This window comes from Corapipo altera, unplaced genomic scaffold (assembly GCF_003945725.1).
Source record: "Corapipo altera isolate COAL_440 unplaced genomic scaffold, ASM394572v1 1, whole genome shotgun sequence".
NCBI classification, from domain to species: Eukaryota; Metazoa; Chordata; class Aves; order Passeriformes; family Pipridae; genus Corapipo; species Corapipo altera.
The window spans coordinates 37,261,491-37,278,428 of NW_020884873.1; the positions used below are offsets into that span (position 1 = coordinate 37,261,491).

General features: G+C 40.1%; 1 protein-coding gene across 2 annotated transcripts in view; it reads right to left on the reverse strand.

Annotated features, from left to right (window-relative positions):
• Window positions 1–16,938, reverse strand: part of ANO6 (anoctamin 6) — an 87,053-nt gene that overhangs the window by 43,064 nt on the left and 27,051 nt on the right. For both annotated transcript variants that reach the window (XM_027661929.1, XM_027661919.1), the window contains exons 3-4: window positions 8,402–8,530; window positions 630–695 (exon numbers count right to left, since the gene is read on the reverse strand). In XM_027661929.1, the coding sequence (XP_027517730.1) occupies window positions 630–695; window positions 8,402–8,530 (195 nt within the window). The remainder of the gene's footprint in view (window positions 1–629; window positions 696–8,401; window positions 8,531–16,938) is intronic.

A 16,938-nucleotide genomic window follows, 5' to 3' on the forward strand; every position in this document is an offset into this window, starting at 1 on the left:
AGGAAGACACAGATGGAATGCTGCAGCCCTTCAGGGTAGGAAGGAAGAGAAGGGACTTGGAGGGGCTCTAACTCTCCCTGGAAGAGACAGCAGCTCCAGCAGCTGGTGTGCTTTATCAAAGTGCTCTTGAACTGTCCGAAGGCAACATCACAGCCCAAAATATACAAAGCATGATAGTTAGAACCACTTGCACAGTGCCACCCTCTGTGAGGAACAGTGTCATGTGCAGGAGCCCTGCACCGCTCTTTTGGCAGGGGCATTCTGCTCTGGACACACACTGCCTTCCCACATGTACTACACAGCCAGAGCAGGGGAAGAACCTCTCTGCAGGGCACAGACAGTAATTTTTATCTTCCAAGCTCTGAGCAAACATGACCTGTGTAATCTCCCAGCTTCATGATGTAATCTCCCAGCTTCCCATCTTCTATTTTGCAGAGGAAGGCAGACACATAAAGTTTAAAAAGATTTGACATCTGATCACAAAGACACTACTATCAGAAAAAAGGTGGGCCTTTTTCTCCTGAGAGAAGAGACATGCTACATGTCAATTCATATATACCAGTTTCCTTATTTCCATAGGGGCAGCTCTTCTCTCAGACACAGCCAATCACACAGGGAAGAGCACTCACCGACCTCGTTGCTTCTAGTTGCAAGCCGTTGTTTATCAGGTTTGATTCATATACTTGTCTCTTCCTCTGTTAAAAAGTATTGGACACTGTAAAACATCTGTTCCAAATTTCGCAAATATATATGCATAGAAGAATGGAATTGCCTCCCAAAACAAAGAATCATTGGGTTCTTAACTCCATAGCCCACTTGATAGCTACAGTGGTGATAGGTTCAGTCCTACCTACTAATTAATCCTGATTGTCTGATATGCAATATTGCCCTCAAATGCAACTGTGGAGAATTCTTCCTCTTAGTTTCTAGAGGTAAAAACATGCCCCAGATTTTGAAGAACTTGAAAATTTTGAAAGCTATCCCTGAAATTTGTGATCTCTTTCACCTTTAATCACTAACTGAACTACTATCAGTAGCCTCCCTCCCCCTATTAACTCTGCCCTTTAGAAAGTCTTCTGTGAGCAGTTTGCTGGAAGGAGTCAACTTCAATGCACTGTGGTCTGATAGCTTTATTGCTGTCCCAGGTTAGGCTAGGCATGCAGTGAGGTTCTTGGAGTAACTTGGTGTCACTACTTTCTTACTCCCAGATTGCTGTCATGCCACTGGCCAATTTCTTTGTTGTTTATATGTGCTTAAAGGATTCTTCATCTACCACCACAGGAACTTAAAAGAAGAATGGCCCATTGTTTTTTGTCAGGTGGTTCTCTATAGCCAGACTAACTGCTTAAAGATCCGTGCTTAAGATCCAGGCCTGTTGCTACTGTGAAGGACCAGAGTCAGCAAATAAGCCTGTAGATAAACTCTTAGGAACTTCGATAGGTACATGGAAACTGGTCTTCAGGACCAAACCCAAGGCCCATCCACTCTAGGGGCAAAACCCAGACGCTTCAGCAAAAAGGGCAAAAATCTTCAGAAGTTTCCATAGGAACAGGTCAGTTGTATATTCATGTAAGTTTCATCCAATTCTTGAATATTTACAGATGGTTTTAAGCCCCCAAGCAAGAAAAAGCTATTTTTCCAAAACTCTAGCAAGTCTTGGAATGAATAATTATAAAACTTAAAAACAATATGAACAGCCTATCCCATTTATAGTTTGTTAGTTCTGAGCTGCAGCAGCTGCATGTGGCAATGGTCACGATGGTCTAATTTCATATTTTGTTAAAAGGTATTTTCCTTATCTCTTTTGGCTTTTCTGACTTTTTTTTCCAGTGAATATCACCTTCTACTCAAGTTAGGGACAAGAAGAGCCAAATATTTGAATCTGTTTTCTTCTCTCATCAATACTTATCACCTTTCTCCTTCCTTGTTTTTCTCAGGATAAAACTTGGGTAGCACTCTTCATGGAAGTATCTCTCCATGTCTTGTTAATTCACTTGGTTATTGGTGACAATATAATGCTCTTTATATTTTTTCACTGTATATATAATATTGTATATATATATATATGTAATATATAAGTTTATAATTGTAGTGGATTTCTGTGGCTGGGTTTTGATGACAGGGGAGGGCTACAGGGGTGGCTTCTGTTAGAAGCTGCCAGAAGCTCCCCCTGTCCCGTGGAGCCAATGCCAGCTGGCTCTAGCACAGACTTCCTGCCACTGGCCAAGGTCGAGCCAATCAGGAGTAATAGTAATGCCTCTGTGATAACATATATAAGAACAAAAGATTGTTGCGCAGAAGAAATTGCAGCCGGGGAAGAGAGGAGTGAGAATAACAAGGTAGACACCAAGGTCAGTGCAGAAGGAGGGGCAGGAGGTGCTCCAGGCACTGGAGCTGAGGCCCCTACAGCCCGTGGTGCAGACCATGGTGGAGCAGCTGTGCCCCTGCAGCCCATGGAGGACCATCAAGGTGCAGACACCCACCTGCAGCCCATGGAGGAGCCCATGCTGGAGCAGGTGGATGCATGAAATAAGCTGTGACCCTGTGAGAGGCCCAGGATAGAGCGGGTCCTGCCAGAGACCTGCAGCCCGTGGAGAGGGAAGCCCACCCTGGAGCAGGTTTTTCCAGGTAGGACTTGTGGCCCCTGTGGGGGATCCACATCGGTACAGCTCATTCATGAAGGACTGCACCCCATGGAGGAGTGACCCACGGGACAGCAGTTTGGGAGGAACTGCTGCCTGAGGGATGGACTCATATGCTGGAGAGGTCCATCAAGGACTGTCTCCCGTGGGAGGGACCCCACGGGAGCAGGGGAAGGACTCCTCTCTCTGAGCAGAGGCAGAAACAACAACTGACCGTAACCCCCATTCCCCATCCCCCTGCACCACTGGGGAGGAGGGAGAACATGGAAGGAAGGAGGGGTGGGGGGAAGGTGTTTTTAAGACTGTTTTATTTCTCACTCTTTGGCTCTTATCCTGTTCGTAACAAATTTAAGTACTATCTGCGCTTTGAGTCTGTTTTGCCGTGAAGGTAATCAGTAACTGACCTCTCCCAGTTCTTATCTCTACTCACGAATTCTTAGCTGGTTTTTTTCTCTCTCCTCTGTCCAGTTGCAGAGGGGAGAGTGAGAGAGCAGCTTTAGTGGGTACCTGGTATCTGGCCAGGGTCAACCCACTACAATAATGTATATATCCAATTATCTTCCTTGTAGTAACAGCTCTAACTTAGAATCCCAAATGTGAATGAGCGTTTTCCTTGGAGTAACATATTTCCTTGCATTTTTCAATATTTCATAGGTAATGGTGCTCTCCAGTCTCCTTCAAAGGTAAAGGTTCAGTCTTGGCTTCTAAGTAAATTAATATATATAGTACACAACAAAGGATTTGTTTGTTACTCCAGTAGTAACTCCTCTGCCATTTTATCCCACCTCTTTGCTTCTTCCATATTCATGTGTTTCATTCTAAAGTGAATAATACTGAATCATGAAAACATTTCAACTTGCTTTCTGCTTTGTTTCAGCAAATAGAAAAAGGCAGGGGGCTAAATACCTGTTTCATTTTCTTCCTAAATAGCAAAAAGATAGATTCAATTCTCATTTGTAGAAGTCTGATATTATTTTTTTAAAATCTTTTAATCAGATTCCTTTAATAATTTATTATGGCAAGGAGTTCCCAAAATTAATTTTGCCCTCAAAATCTTAGAGGAATGTTGACAATATTAAGGTTTCTAATAATGCATTAATGCAAGTAGTTAGAAACAAAGCCCCTGGGAGGCTTTGCTAATTAGGGGCTTTGCTATTTTATATAAATGATTGAATTATGCATACAATGATCTATGGAGGAGCTAGACTTTTACCCAGAGGAGTCTATAGTGGTTTTGCATTGACTAGGGAATACAGTGTATAGATATGATGGCTTATTAGGCTGGAAGGTGGAGACCATCCAAAGTTTATTTTAGTATCCAGCATTTTGCTCGGCCACCTGCAAGGCTAAGTTACAATAATTAAGTAATCATGGTAATGCTGCTGATCTAAACTTGATACAGATTTTGATGATTGAATGGTTAGTTGACAGACTAAGACACAATAGGATGAATAGTCATATATAGTCTCAAGAAAGTGAAAGCAGAGCGTAAGTAAATGACAAGTATTATAGGCACATAGAAGGGTCAGCTCTTGGGAGCTGCTGCTTTCACCATAGTGTTTTCAGTGTCTGATGATTGTCTTGCCAAGCTGAGGAGATTGAAAAGATTGTGGGTCTGGAAATCGGTAGCAGACCAGTGGCAGTTTTCCCCCTGTGTTTTGTAAATGGTAGGGAGGTTTTGCTTTGATTACAATGACAGAAGAATGCCAACTCAAATCTTCCTTAAGTTCCTTTTGTGCAAAGAGAAAAGTTTCCTAGAACAATTTCCAAGTGGTTTCAGGGGAAAAATCTTAACAAGAAAAGAGTGCTTGAGTAGCCATCTCTGTCTTACCTGACAGGCAACAGATGAATCACAGCCACTAAGAGAAAGAGCATGGGGCTCAAAGCCTCCCCCATGGAAATCAGCTGAATGGAGTGGAGAGGATCACTGTATCAATGCTAGCTGCCAACCCTCACAGTTTCTTTGATGATATTTGGAACTGTCCTCAAAGTCTCAGTTGTCAGCATCAGAAAATTAATTGATTGAGAAGCTCTGCTCTGTAAGCTTCTTTCCCTTATGCTTGAAGATAATCATAGAAATGTGAAGCCGAACATGCTATAAAAGATGATACAAAAAAAACCCCAAACCCAAAGAACTCCAAATATATATTTTCTGAGATACTCTCTGATTTTAAGCCAGCCTCATGGTTTTCTGAAACCTGATCCATGACCACACAGAACTGGCAACACTGCAATCAAGCCTTGTCCTCAACAGTGGCTTCTAGTCACCTTGTTTGGAAAGACCCATTTCTGGTCCTATGAATGTATGTAGTAACTTCAGTGTAACTCCCTCCTTCCATCTGTGTTTGTATCCTTCTGTCACCCTTCCTTCCATTAGGTAAAGAAGTAATATTTGGATTTTTGGTTACCTCAAATCACTACATAAAATCGCATTGAGGTACCCTTTTTTCTGTAAACACAAGCATTCTTTTTTCACCACAGGTATGACACATGCTAAGCAGTGGGATAAGTACAACTTGTGCTTGAGAAGTTACTTAACCGTATTTTTGTTTTGTTTAGTAATTGTTGTTTTTTGGTGTGTGGTTTTTGTTTTTGTTTGTTTGTTTGTTTTTTTGTTTTATGTTGGTTATCTGAACTAAACAACTCTAGAGGCAGGAACTGTTTGTTTGTTTATGAAGACAAACTTCTGAAACCCTGCTGAAGTTCCCAGTATAACTATACTTTAAAAAGCCCCCAACAAGATGTGTGTAATATTCTCCAAGAATTATAGTTTTCATTAAATTTGGAAAAAAAATATGTCTATTTCTGTGAAGCACAAATTCCTTCATGGCTGGAAATGAAGATTTCGCCCACATTCCTACTTAAATGACTGACAGTCTTTCTGTATATTTCTGTTGGAGGGAAGTAGATGGATGAGAATGACACTCTCCATTGATTTATTTTGAATTTACCTTTCCGCCCCTGAACGTTTGACTTCCAACAATGAGCTCCTTGAGGATCCCAAAAGATAGAAGTGGCATTTGGGAGCATTTTTGAAAAGACTGGCAATATTTAAATTCTAATCTGATGGTAACCTATCCTTACAAATAGGGAACATAAATTGTAGGTTTAAAAGCCATGTTTTGGGCAGGAATTTCAAATGCTTGCAAGGTACAGTTTCTGGAATCTGCTCCTGGCAGTTTGATTTTTGCTAGTGCTTGCAAAATTAATTGTATACCATCTTAAAAAGGTTTGGAGCTTGAATTGAATTGCATATATGAAACTTATCCGCTAACTTTTGGATCTATAAACTATGTTGGAAACTTCCATAAGGTTGCCATTTCATTAGACTTTGCCTCCAGATCTCAGAAGCAAATGGAAATGAGAGAAGCACAGTGCCACCGTGCATCTCTGAGAGCTTCAGAGTCCCATATATTTATTCCTATTATCCAAATCACACCATGCTTTTAGTTATTTCCTTCTGTCCTCTGAGATATTTTCCCAAGAATAGTGCTAATGAACATAAACTAATGTTACACTCATGCAATTCTTTTGAAAAAGGACAGAAAGTCATTAAAATCCAAATAATGATAATCCCAGGATCTGATTCTTCTCTTGCTGCAGAAGAACAGCTGCATCTGTGCCTTTTTTCTCTTAATCCAGTAAATTGGATATGTAGGTTGTGGTCTGATTTTCAAATCCTTCTGTCTAAATTCAGTAAGTGTTTGGGGACTCCTATATGCTCAGTATCATACAAAACCACCTAGTGCAGCACCCAAACAATTTTACTTCAGAAATGTAGATCTGTAGATGTCCACTAATAATTTAAATTCTGAAATGACTTCCGTGTCATGTGATCAGGTGGGGTGGTGCGTGCATTGGACAGAATTTGTCCCAGCGACTGCACTCCTGATCCCTAGATTTCACAGATCAGTAACGTTGCACATGGCCAGTGTAGACCCTGCTCCTGAGTTCAGTGATGTGAGGATGTCACCCTACGAGAACAGACTTCACTGGATTTCCTATTTTTTAGTAACCTAATTTGGAGTTTCCAAATTCTGTGCACAATAAAGCTCTGGCTCTGAAAACTTCTATCACTGCTGTTTTCAGCTTCCTTCTGAGACATCCACGTCACACCAGTTATGTGTCTCACTCTCCTGGCAGTACGTCTGCCCACATAGGCTTTGTTGGCCATTTTGCTGTCAGGCTGCACAGTTGGTTCCTGTTCAGCTTGCTCTCCACAATGACCATCAGGGCCTCTTCCACAGAACTGCTCTCCAGTCACTCAGTCTTCACCTTATCATTCAGGTAATATGCTCTTATTCTCGCATTCGTTCCATGTACGTAGACTGCTTTTTCTTCCTCAGCATGCCACAGGTTCAGTATGGATCTTTGTGGGACTAAGACCTTCAAAAGTAAAGTTTTTTGAAAGCACCTAGCTCATTACCCACAATCTTCTGGTCTAATTATTCATAGTTTTGTTCTGGCTCATGTCTACCATTAAAGCTACACTAAAAATACTACTCCATTGCTCACATTTAATTTCCATCACTGTTTGGAAAAGATGCTCATTATATTTTTAAATACATTTGGGCAATGGCCAAATATTACAAACTGAAATGTAAAATGCTAATTGATAAAAACAATTCTTTCCAAAGGGGCAGCTTTTTGTTTCTAATTACTTCTTTCAATTAATTTTTATTGCTGATCCTGTGATCATGTGTAATGCAACATCCACCCACAGCAGGACTCCCTCAAACCCTGCTAACAACATTCCTTATGGCTGTCCCATTAATGCCAACAACAACATTCTGTAATCAGTATCAACCAACTTAGCTACAGGCTTTTTTACTCCTACTCTTCTCTTTCCTAACTGCAAATCATTATTTGTATATGAGTTGCTTTCAGTGATATCTTTGTCCTGGCCTGTCTCTACCAGAACCTGCTGCTGGAACGCAGACTCCTGCTGAATCAGAGAAGGATGTGGGTGGGTGAGTAGAGGTGCCAAGGGGCCTACAATTTTATGGATGTATATTTCTCTGATTAAAATAGCTTGGTCATGATTAAAATAGCTTGGGTTTGTGACTCTGGGTGCCATAATGAATGTAGGCCACTGGTGGAACTGATGAAATGATTAAAAAATAATAATTAAATATAATCTATTATTGTGGTTCATAGCTGCTAAGGAGCATCAAGAAGTCACTGGCTATAGTCAGAAATTTTTTGCAAGGTCCCTAGGGAGGGCCAAGCTGTTGAAGTGTCAAGGGAGAAATTCTGGTGGCAACATAATGTACAATTATTTCTCATAAAGAACTTAGCTACTTTATTGGGCAGAATGTCAGCAGCTGTGTTCATAACTGTGATCTGGAGCACCTGGTCAGCTGTCTCCTTTGGGTTCTTCTGAATTCTCTGCTTTTAATACCAAAGTCCATTAGGGATCTAACTGAATTACTGTAGGTACGGAAATTGCCCCAGTTTGAAGAACTTGGTGTCTAGTTCTAACCAGGAACCTGATACCAGCATTTTTCTGCTCAAATCTCCTAAAGGGTTCCCTCCCAGGAAGATACTCTGAGGTCACCAAGAACACACTGACAGAGATGATATGCAGAGTTCTGCCTATTTACACAGCAATCTACTGGTTTGAGCCCTGTTCCCTGCTCAGTTTGATGGACTTCAGTTTCCCAGCTCTGAAAAGTAAGGCAATGAAATTGCTGTTCTGGGTGAGGGCACTGTCCTTTCTGCCCATGGCTCTAACACCCACTATATGAACAATAACTCACCTTATGCTTTTTACGATCACTCCTCTTATGAGTAATTTTTTTACTTTCATCTTCATATACCAAAACAAAGTCAATTCTTCGCTGCCCATCACTGAAGAACAAGGAGTCAGGCTTATCATCAAAATCCACCTGGAAGGCAGGTAGCATAGGTTAATATGAGGATCTTTACTTGCTAGTTTCTTACTTGCTTCCTGTTACACAGTATTTCAGTGAACACAGAAATTCAAGGTGTATCAGCCTTGTGTAACAAGAAGCCCAAAATGAAAAAGTTGAAGGAAAAAAAATATCCAGAGGAATTTGTCAAGTCTCTACATGACATCAACAGAACTTCGACCTGATTTTCTTCTTTAAAAATGGTACATTAGCTTTTCACATTGGGAGAAGCAGTGCGATGCAGCACCAGTACCACATAATGTGTATGTCCAGTAATTTGTATGCCGTCATGGATACACTGTTAGATAGTTTGTCTGCAAAATATGTTGCTGCTTGATGGGAGTCTCAGAATTAGTGCATTCCAATCTGTCCCCTTACCTGCCCGAAGTTTAAGCATCTCTGCAATTCTTAGGGGAAAAAAAAGCAGCAGTTTCACGCACACTTATACCTGAACCCACCACTGCCCAGAGAACAAAGAACATGGCCAGGCTGGAGATGAACTCTCAAAGCAGACAGATACTATGTGGATTTATTTCTCATTTTATTCACAACACGCAAAAAAACATTGTTGTATGCCACTCATCCATCATGTTATAATAGATGCCAAAATCAGAAGTTTTAATAAATCCATAAGCCATTATCTAGTCCCCAGAGGAAAGTTGAATAGATTGTCATATCCACTAACAACATCTTAATGTGTTATTTCATGTGTGAAACAATACAGACACATTGATGACAGGCAAACCTGAATGCTTGAGTAATGATTTATAGTTTCTTACTGAGGGCACTATCACACATTAACAACCCCTTCCTTTCAGGTAATGTATAGCCATAATGTTATCAGAATCCCTCTATGTAATGAGCACCAATCTCTCAGGCACTTGGCCAAATCTACCCATGGCATTAACGGGGGCAGTGCCACTGAAATTGATAGATATCAAAAGTCTGAAATGGGTCTTAGCATGGCATTAGAGAAGGTAAGATCTCCAAATCTGGGAAGAACTGCAGAGGAGCCTTTGTCTCCAGCTGACAAAGGTAGCCCAAGGCAGAATCAGGTCAGGCAAAATGACACACAATAACCTCTTGTGTATGCTGTGGACATGGAAAAGATCCCCAGATGTCCCATCCCTGGAATTTTCCTGTCAATGCAAACCAAACTTCATGAGGCATGCTAGGTTAGGTTTTGGGAGCTCTGGGATGTCTGTTCCACACAAAGGCCATGGAAATGTGGTTTAGGGTGTCAGAATCCCCTGAAATGCAGCCTGAAATGATTGTTCTTCAACTGTGAAGAATTGAGAAGAATATAGTCTTCAGTCAGGAGCACCTGAGTTCCAGGGAGCATACAGTGTTTTAGGAACCATGTGTCAGTGTTTCCAAAACAAAATTTCCCATGTTTTTTTTTCCTAAATCTCTCCCTGTAGATTATTTTGTTACTATTTACTGGTTGAGCCAAAACAGTTGACCAAGATGTGTCTCCTCATAATTATGACAAAATTTCCGTATTTTAAATAAGCTCGGGGGAGTTTAAATTCACTATTTTTTACATTGTATGAGCAAAGGCTAGGACCTGCTGTAAAGAGGTCCTGTTAACTTAGTTGCTTCAAAAGTCTGAGCAGATTCTTGAATAGAACAGTTTTCTTTGAATCCTACCTGTGTGTCAGGATTTGTGACAAACCTGACAGCAAGTAGCTGCTGACATACATGCATGCACATGCACATACACACACACACACACACACACACACACACACATATATATACATACACACACTGACATATGGCCAATAGAGACACATGTTGTACGTTAGTTTCACAGCCTAGGCTAGGATTCAGAGACTACCTGGGCAGTCACCAAATCAACATACAACCACCTACTATGAACAAAGTTTTAGGGGAAAAAACTTTCAGATGGCATCACCAGATCACAATGATACTAAGTATCTCTATCACCTGAAGCAAGTCACAGGTGTGAATTTCTAAATCGTTGAGAGATGAAGTTAGCATAGTCCCATCAAGAATCAGAACTGGCCCTGACAAATTTTCCTTCTGCTGAGGACTAGTCATGGGTGTGAAATACAGCCCTTCTGCTACCATCTCCAGTCTCATTTAAAACATAACCATGATGATTTAATGTTGACTAGATTCCTATTAGGAGGAAAGCATTAACAACAGCCAACAGCTCCTGCTGGGAGACAGCTTGGGAGGTGCTGGAGTAGCGGCAGAAGGGAGGTGTGGAGAGCGGAGCCCAGCAGGCACAGAGCCCAGCCCAGCAGCTTCTGCTCTCTCCCCTGGAACCTCAACAGGATCCAGTAGAGGCTAAAATGGCTTCATGTTGCAATTCTGGAAACAGAGCCCAAATCTTGAGGTAATGAATAACAGGGGGAAGGGTTGCCACTGCATAAAGCACAAGATTTTTTAACTGGGATTTTTCCTCTTTGAAATCGTAGGAATATCATTGTAATAACCTCTGTTTAAAGAGACAGAGTTTAGTTGTGAAATTCAAGCATTTGAAATCATAAAAGTAGCAATAGCTTTGAGGGATTTTTTGCTACACATTTTAGCACTTCTTCCACAGAGTAGAGAAGAAAGAAATGGAAAACAGCAAACATAAAATCAAGTTCTGATACAACGAGATTTGAACATAATTTGTGTTGGCATAACTTCACTAAATAATTTTCCTTTAATTGCAGTCTTCTTTAAACTTATAAAAGCAGCAATAACTGGCTTAACTGGATTATCAATAATAATATAGTAAAAACTATATAAAATAGTTATAAAAAACTATATATAAAATAGATATAAAAGCTACCTGTTAATCAGTATTCTGACTCATGAAGTTACTCACATATGTGTTTTCATTCACATGTGTGTATAAATATTATTGATCATACACATACACCTTTATATCTCTCTCTCTCTTTCTCAAACTATGCATATATAAATGGAATATAGCTAAAAGATTAGTAAATATTGGACTGCACAAATCCAGGTACACAGAAATTCATACTTATGAAGCTAACTTCTTAAATGTAATCACTATTGCTTTTAATCACAAGGATGTTGTTCAGTTGACCTATCCATAGACACTTCATATATCAATAATAAAGAATTTTCTCATTAAGCCTGAATACTTGAGATCACGATTAAGATCCACATAAATCAATTGTAATATAACATTAAATGTTGCTCAATTAAAAGTAAGAAGTAAAATGCAAAAGGGAAAGTAGTAGCCAAGTTTCTGAAAGCCACATTAAATCACATGTGTGGTATATCTTGTAATCCCTACTGGATAGTTCATAATGGGAAAGCACATATTATTCAACATAATTATCAGGGGAAAAACAGGACTGGAAACCAAAAAGATGTGGTGTGTTTTAAAGTTACTAATTCCTTTGAGACAGTGTTTGGTTTTGTTGTTTGTTTGTTTTTAATATGTAATATTATTTGACAATATTACAAACATTATCATCATACAAATGCACACAAGCTTGCATGCATAGCCATAGAAGTTAATGGTGCTGAAATTCCAATACGTAATTTTTCTTAAGTATCAGTAGCAAATTATAACCCAAAATAATGAACAGGCCCACTGACACCTCTTTATTTTGTAAGAAACAAACACGGGGTCCATTTACTGCACTATCTAATTTTCTTAGCCACAGCATAATCACATTTTAAGTACTGATGGAGGCAATTGGTTGTGCACTCTACTGTTTTAATAATATCCTAGTGGACAGCAAGTTAATATTGATTAACATCATTAATAAATAAAAAAATGTAATATAAATAGTTGTGAAATACTAATTATATTTAGCACACAGTCCACAATGCTTCAGAACTATGTGCTGTACAACCAACTGCTTGCCTGCCAACAGGAGACAGGGAACCATTAGTTGCTATATTAATAGATGAAATCTGAAGGAGAGGAGGACCTGGCTGTAACTAAAGCTTTTTGGAACACTGAGGTTACACCTACATGGGTTAGCCCAGAAGCAGCCTGACCGCATCCATGTGGATGTATCTCTGCAATTGAATTTGGAACAGGTCAGGTCAGGCGAGCATCAGAGGCTTTTCACTCCACGGAATAAGACTGGAAGGAGCCTGAGGTAACAAAAAGCCCAGAAACACGTATAAATGCAGACACCACCTTCTCAGTGCCAAATGCTTGTTGCACATCCCTACTGCTTGGGCCCTTGCTGCCAGCAGAGGTACACAGAGATTTTGGAATCCTGCTGGAGCTGGGAAGTGCTGCAATGTAGTCACACTGGAGGGGTTGGCCATAAGAGGTCCTCTGCCATGCACACCCCTTCCCTTCCCTGCCCTTCCCTGCCCTGCCCTGCCCTTCCCTTCCCCACCTTCTCTTCATCCTCCCTGATCCCACCCCCCAGCAGCCACCTCAGCAGAGGAATAAGGAGCTTCCTGCACTCTTTGGTAATCCACCACAAGTCGCTAGCCTACGGCATCTGCTCTCCCAACCCCTGGGACACAGCGGCACTCAGAGAAGGGGCAAGTGGGACATGAAGACAAGCTTGCCCCTCCACACAGGGCTGTAAAGGCTGAAGCAACTGGTTTGGCTTCAAATGCCCACATTATGGAACACCCAAACACCCTCTTGACTCAGAGCTCCTCAGGAGGGAGATTTCCGTGTGCCCCTCTGCAAGTATAACCAGGCTTGCTGGTATCTAAGGGGAGTTGCCGTGTCTCACTCTTGAGACTGCTCCTGTAGTCATGGCTACATGTGATGCCTGCAGTAGAAGATGAAAGGAGACCATGCAAGTGGAAAGCTCCTTTCAGAAACAGCAACGCTTCATGCCAGACGAGGAAAAACAGTTGCACTACTGAGAAACCTGATCACTTTTCCAGGGTTCTCTAGGCATTATATAGTTAAACATTCAGTGGGGATAATGGAGGGAAGGGCAGCACCAAGACAAGCATAAAAAAAAATATGTGCACATGAATTGCAGTTATTTATTGTTTACTACACCCTGAACAAGCACAGTATTGTAAGCTGATTTTTTTTAATAACAAGAGATTTTGCAGGAATGATTTATCTAACTGAAAGGATAAAAGAAGTGTTTTATTTTGCCTGCATGAATCTTTGGTGTGACTATCAATAGCAAATGTAATCATTACTGGAGGGATAAACTACTTGTCTGCAACCTCACATAATTTTCAGATATGCTTCAGAATAGCTTCCTGTGGCATGCCAGGGAATAAATCAGTACTGGGAAAGAAGAGAGCAGAGCAAAGCCTGTGCAATATTGCCTCTGCTGACAAGGCACCTGCAAAAAATCCTTCTGCAGCGGCACAGTGACAGTCCCACGGGGACAGCAGGTTGCACTTCAGTTGTGGGTTTTACAAAGGTGAAAAATTCAGTGTGTTTATTCAGGAGCACAGTTATTTCTCTCTACCCACCTCAGGAAACTTCAAATCAAGTAAATGAAAAGAAAAAATTATATTAGCAGGATATCATGAAACATCATTATTTGTAAAGGATTTTGAGATCATTTGAAGAAAATGTTACAGAAATAGGAAGTTCTTCTTACTATCACAGACATACAACAAGATTTTTTATTACTTTATCTTCTGAGCAACTAATAGACACAACTTTCTGACATTAGGACTAACACAAGCATTTATTTCTGGATGCCATTGATACATATAATATATAAGATCATACTGGAAGAGGTATGTTATTTGCATATTGCATAATAATGCTAGTCTGTGTCTGTAGGGCCATAAAACTGTTGTGCCTTTAACATTTTCCCTTGTTACTCATATTTGTTAATAACAATAGAGGACTGTTCTAGTTCTCTTTTTAGTAACAATGAGAATATTAGCAAGCACTTAATCAGAAGAAGGTTTTTCTTTCACTTCCTCAACATGCAAAGGAATTTTTGCTATGTTAAAAATTGAAATAGACTAAAGACAATTAGAAAAAATATGGGGTGTCATTACAGTCACACATTTCTGTCAGCAGCAAGCAGCTGGTAACTGGCCAGACATTGGGATGCCTTGTCCCCTGAGCTAAGTTTGGACCAGACACCCACTTGACTTCCTGTCTAAGCGTCAGGTTGCTGCTGGCTGCAGCACGAATTCCAGTCGCTCCTGACTAGAGAGAGACCAAATGGCCTTACTTTTAAATAAAATGAAGAAAGTGTACTGCTGAAAACCTGCTTTTCAGCAACTCTCATCTTTCTGGAGATGCAAGAGTTGGGAAATTCACTCTTTTGAACTTCCCAGAAGCCTTCTTGTGGAAGAAATTGTATGTGAGGGGCAGCAGTAGCAGACAGTTTGAAGAAGTTAACCTCCTCTCTGAAGATGTTGACTCTCAAAAAAAATCTTATTGTTACACACAAATTCAAACTATGTACCTATAAAGCAGACAAACTATAAAATAAAACATGAGCTAGAAAAGGCTTGACTTAATGATGTCTATGCAATTTTGTGTTCCTTGTACATATTGTTTATGATATATGATTTAATTTACAATCACATGACATAATTCTATGGCTCCTTGTAGTTATGGAATCTGCTCCTATTTATGGAATACTCCTTATTATCTTCTTTATTTAATGTCTTTTTTTTTTTTTTTTTGTTACACCACATCTAAATAGCCGAAATGCTTAAAATAGAGATTTTTTTCTGACTATGCCTGTGGTATTCTTTTCATTGAATCCCAATGTTCTGCAAATGTTGAAAAATTTAATTTTAAAAGAACCACCAGGACAGAAAGTAACAGTATAACGCTCATTTTAACAGTGATCACATAAGGCATCTAGACATCAATCCCAAAACCTGTCCACTGTCTCCTAAATTTGGAGTTCAGCTTGAGACACCAGGACAGTGACTTTTCCCAGAGAGCTCAGCAATTCTCTCTCTTCAAAGAGAGAGTCACTACTTTGAACTAATGCAAACAGGGGCCAGAGATGGTCTCCTTTGACACTCAGGAAACAAACAAAAGCTGGCTGTGACTTCACAAGTCCAGTTATCTAGAATTGAACTCAGTTTCACTGGTCATAAGAGCCTTTAATTCCTTCACTGTAATTTCCTGCCACATTTACACCTTGCTGAAGTAGTACAAACAACATTCACACAGAATTTAGGCTTCTTGAAGATAATTGTCCTATTCAAATGTCAAATGTGGCAGGGATCTTGTGGCAAACTTAGCATATGACCCTGTAATTAGAGACAGTACCATAAGAAGAACAGGACTGCTTCTATTAGCCAATAATTTACTTAGTTTTGGCTACTCCAGAATGACTTGCAAAATGAAATAAAATTTCCAGAATACTTCCAGGTGCAAAGCATGATCTAGGTTTATATAAAAGGCATAGTACTTCCCTTCTATTCAATCATTTAAGGTTAGGCTTCCTCTTTGCTTTCCATTTCTACCTGAAATTCGCCTTCATTCATTTAGCAATCAGGTTCAGCATATCTCAATTTTATCTTTCTGGGTCCTCCAACTCACTGAAACTACCCAGTGAATGACAAGGGGGGCCTGACACCGAAGTAGCAATGCAGAGAAGATGCTGCTAAAACTGAGCAGCAATTACAACTGCTAGTAAACATGAGTTTACTAGCAAAATAAAAATTATATATATATATATAAATACCCAAAAATAAAAATTTATTTTGACCATCAATTTTCAGGAGAAATAAAAATAAATTCTATGAAGATTGCTAGAAGAAACTGTTCTAACCACAAGGTATATGACAGTCCAGCTGTTTTGATGCTATTCTACTTCCTATAAATACATTAAAAAAATTCAATGAACCACATGGAGGGTCTAAGAAGGAGGGCACTCAGCTGGGAAATGAAAGCTCTTGGTTGCACCTCATGCTTCCAAAAATGTTTAAACATTTTTCCAGAGACTGAAGCAGCTTCAAACGAAGCTGCAAAAACACAGAGGCAGGGGAGGCAAGGGTATCCACCCAGAACGAAACTCATTTCCCGTTACCGTGGGTACTGGTTTTCTATGAGATTTGAGGCAGGGGATCTTGAGCTAGAGCCAGCAGCCTGTTAACTGCAGAGAACATTAGGCAAGCTGGCAAATTTGAACTTTGGTAAAGGGAACAGACACCTCTTAGTCTTTTTCCTTCTTGTCACTTCAGTATCTGGAGTAAGGAATTTCCTGGTGTCTCCAAGCTTTCTGTAAAAATGAATCTTGAACTCACATGTCAGCCAACTAATACCTGGGTGTGTACGAATTTACAGGGTATGTGTGTTTATATGTAGGGTGTGTTCATACGTAGGGTGTGTTCAGAACTATTTATCTTTGTATACACACACAAACCCTATACATTTGTGAACAAAATTACATAGAGAGAGGAGGTCTACGTGTATGTATTGGTTTACAGTGAATATATATGGGTCACTCTTA